The sequence below is a fragment of the Asparagus officinalis genome, chromosome 4, assembly GCF_001876935.1.
Source record: "Asparagus officinalis chromosome 4, Aspof.V1, whole genome shotgun sequence".
NCBI lineage: Eukaryota > Viridiplantae > Streptophyta > Magnoliopsida > Asparagales > Asparagaceae > Asparagus > Asparagus officinalis.
Genome location: NC_033797.1, coordinates 142,011,688 through 142,015,743, shown reverse-complemented (window position 1 = coordinate 142,015,743; position 4,056 = coordinate 142,011,688). Strand labels below are relative to the sequence as shown.

Sequence of the window (4,056 nt, the reverse complement as noted above, 5' to 3'; positions counted from 1 at the left end):
TCCTGGGTCGGGTAGAGGCGGTTGGTGAAGGAGGGGCAGTGGGCCAGGCCGATGGTGTGGCCGCCGGAGAGGGTGACGAGGTCCTCGGTGTCTTTCGAGGTTTATTTTGCTGAAGACGTGAGAGAGGGTGGTGCAGCGTTGGAGTCGGTGCTCGGGGGCCGGGGGCCTGCGTGACGGCCCAACTCTCCCGTCGCGGGCGGCAGGTGCCAGGACTTGTTCGCGCGGCCGACCAGGGAAACGAAGTTAGTCGGGGCCTCCGGACTGAAGAGATATAGTTAGTATATTTATTATAAAGTAATGCATGCGGAAGTCCGTAAATTTTTTTGACTCTTTGTAAATAAAGTGATCATATTGTTTTTTGTTCCTAAATGTAAAAAACGACCAGAAGGATTAAAATAATTAAAATAAACTAATAGAACAGATTAAAAAATTTAACTCTTTGGATTAAGAAATAAGCTAATTATGTTAACCATTCTCGTTAATCTTTCCTCCTTAAACCCTTTACGAGACAAGGCCTTCAAGGGTTTATATGTATCTGCTAAAAATGAAACTACAGAGATATATAGTAAGCTCAAATAACAATACATATTTTAACACTCTAATGTTAGAATACATATGTTAACAATAATTTGATTTTTTTTTTCCTTCTATTTATACCTCAAACCAATCTGCTTATTAGTCAGGCTAACTGGATTGACTAATATTCCTAAAGTAAATATATAGTTACTACTTAACTTTTTGTTGAAAAGAAAAGAGTGAGAATTTTACCAGAGCGACGGAATCTCGCGCAGCCAACGTAACAATATCAGCACAAGACACGACTCGTCCGCAAGCTCTCTCAATCAGAGCCTGGAGGTCGTTGATGACCTTAAACGCCGACTGCCGGAGCGTCAGGTTCGGCGGTGCCGACTGCTCGCTCCCGGACCCTGTAAACAACACCGAGGCGTCACATCCCTGCAGACAGGAAAACATTAATTGCATTCAGAATCTGATCTTCATTGTAACTTCAGAGTTTTGATTTAACAAAAAAAATCATGTCCCTTCGTACCTTGTTTTTCGAGAAACCAAATACATAATCTCAAGGTTCAAACAAAAAAAAATCGTATTTGACTATTAATGAAACTATTAACAAATTATTTCCAGACTAACGGTTTCCTTAACAGAACAGATTTTTTTATCTCTTAAAACTTTTAGTTACTGAGCACTTTATCGGAATTTATACCTGTTATAATGAGAAGATTTTCATGTAGTATATAAGTAATCTAGTGTTTAGTGTTTGTTACGTGAAATAGTTCAAATTTTCTCTCTCAAATCCGTTGCAGCATAAAATTATAAGGAAAAATTTTCAAAATAAACCGATTTTGCTAAATATTTAGCAAAATCGATCATTTTGCTAAATATTTAGCAAAATCGATCTTTTTTTTGCCAACAGGTCAAAAAGGGGTTGATTTTAAAAAAACGCTCAGCTGAAAACATACGGGACTACTAGTCATCGACCGCAAACTTTACCTGCACGAAACAGTCATGAAAATGGATTCGCAGGAGTCCAGCAGCGAGACCGATATCCTTCTGGAATTCTTGTCTCAAGTAATTCCTCACAATGAACCCCAAGTTTGGGCACTTGGTGTTGTAAAATGTATAGGAGAGGCCTTTCACCAGAGGAGGAAATGTCCTGGCCTCCGATGAGAGAGAAAGAGAGAGTGCGATGAGAGAGAGGAGGAGGAAAGAAGAAGATGAAGCCATTATTATTATTAGTGTAGATGATGAGAGGAGAGGGAGGGCGGTGTGTTTGGCACAAGCTTAGGTATTAGTGGTTATTTATAGGCATATATATTAGGTAGACATTATAATTAAGTAATGCATGACCAGATGTCATAAATTGATTTAATTTGATTTCTTTATTATTATTATTTTTTGCAACAGGGATGTCTTTATTTGTAGATGGTCTACAGCACATGTTTTACATGGGGTGATGTGCTTTAATCAAAAGATGTTTAAAAAAAAAAGAAATGATAGAGACACACTCTAAGGCACACCGCCAACCACACTCCCTCTTTCTCTACAGTGCAGGGGGCCCCACATGTGATTTTTTTTAAAAAATCACATAGTGCAGGGGGCCCCACATGTGATTTTTTTTAAAAAATCACATGTGGGGCCCCCTGCACTGTAAAGAGAGGGGGTGTGGTTGGCGGTGTGCCTTAGAGTGTGTCTGTAGCGTCTCTCTTAAAAAAAATATGGAGACACGAGTTAAGATTATGATTTCTATTTTGAGAAAAAACCGAGACATTTTTTCCGTACTACTATTGCAGACCATGTCTTTACATCATACAATGTTGTATCGTGATTACAGCTCATCAATTTTATTACGGATGGTGTTTAGCTCTAAATATTAGCTGTAATTGTGCATTGCATGCATTTTTTTTAACCTTTATGCTTGAAAGAGCCATATTTGATCATAAATTAAGGGAGTTTTTGTGCTAATTGGAGAAGAAAATAGTAGTTATATATATTGATCACAATGCTAGGAAGCTGTATCTCCATATGCTAAAAGCACGTATAGTTTTCTAAAATAAATTAGTGAAAAAAAGAAGAAAAATGAGGGGGAAGTTGGTGTAGCCACTTGTTTTCCCTTTTAATCTGGAAACCTGCCCACTGTTTATTATTTTGACTATATTAAAATTGGAAATAGAAGACATTTGAATTATCTCCCCTCTCATCTTAATATGGGTGTCCCTAGCTAGAAGTTAATTGTCAAGTCAATATATGTTACATTGAATGATAATTGATTATGACTAAAGCTTTAATAGCAATCAAGAGGGCTACAATCAAAACACTGAATGATATGTTGTTCATAACCATAAAAAGAACCGTTAAAATTTCAAAGCGTATTTGAGTATCCTATTTATGATGAAATTTGTACTTTTGTAATTAAAAATAATTTTTATATATATATATATAGATATATATATATAATATATATATATGGAAAAGTGAATTCATAAGGTGCACCCTATGGCTCTGCACTCATAAGGAGCGCGGCCTAAATACTACATCTCATTTCTCTCTTTTTTTAACGATTCCGCTCCGTTGAACTGATCTATACACTGTCGTTAAATCCAAACATGGGTCCTCTGGATCCAATTTGGGGTGAACCACTCATGTTTTGACCCTTTGATCCACTCGCTGTAATTTTAAACGATTTCGAATTGAATAGAACTTTTTGCAGCGGCTCAACGAATGTCAACACTCAACGGGTTCACCCCAAAATTGGATGTGTTTTGGTTAAGAACGTTGTAGTCAAGTTCAAACGGAGCGGATTCACAAAAATTTTTAGGAAATGATGTGATTCTAGGCCCGCGTCCTTAGGTGGAGCCTGGGTGTCACCTTAGATTCATTTTCCCAGTATATATAGTATATATATATAATATATAATATTGATTTTTTTATGTTTTTTGATATTATATTTTATTTTTTGCGTTATATAGAGAGAGAGGAGAAGAAAATATTGAGGTAATGTTGTACCGAAGCGGACAATTTTTGTGTTGGTAGTGAGGATGGCAGCAATCCCCATTCACTCATGCAAATGGGGGAGAGCCACAGTGTCACTATGGGTTGAGTAGGTGCATAAGGATATGCAAATCATTTGAGATTTTAGTGGGAGGGGATTATGTGCATGCTCACTGAGCCGAATATAGACTTTTTGGTGTTGGTTTACCAGAACATTACAATTTTCTGCGATATGAGTATGAGTGAGGTAGTATATATAGGTGTAATTGATATAGTATATAATATATGATAGTAGTGATAGACTAGTATATATGATATAGGTTATGTAGGATGATATGATATATGTAAAAGAGAGAGAGAGGACTTTAGAAGACAAAAACAAGGATAAAATAAATCAAGGGCATATTTATTTTGGTCAAAATGTAGTTTTAGTTTTTCTAAAGAATGCCACTTGTAGCATGCGAAAGTGAGAAACTTTAGGCCTGAAAAGGCCCAATGACCTAGTACTGTCTTATCGTTCTTTATTCTTCGAGGCCTGTAAAGAACTGG

General features: G+C 36.9%; 1 protein-coding gene across 1 annotated transcript; it reads right to left on the bottom strand.

Annotated features, from left to right (window-relative positions):
- LOC109839605 (peroxidase 12-like) lies at window positions 221–1,778 on the bottom strand. Its single transcript, XM_020408097.1, has 3 exons — window positions 1,510–1,778; window positions 769–954; window positions 221–261 (listed from the first exon to the last, which is right to left on the bottom strand). The coding sequence occupies exons 1-3, from the start codon at window positions 1,741–1,743 to the stop codon at window positions 244–246; spliced, it is 438 nt and encodes a 145-aa protein (XP_020263686.1). The 5' UTR covers window positions 1,744–1,778; the 3' UTR covers window positions 221–243.

Excerpts from the sequence above, each read along its gene's own strand:
- LOC109839605 (XM_020408097.1), bottom strand. The coding sequence starts at position 1,743 with ATGGCTTCATCTTCTTCTTTCCTCCTCCTCTCTCTCATCGCACTCTCT. Across the intron at positions 955-1,509 it reads TTCATGACTGTTTCGTGCAG|GGATGTGACGCCTCGGTGTT; the intron begins GTAAAGTTTGCG and ends TCCTGTCTGCAG.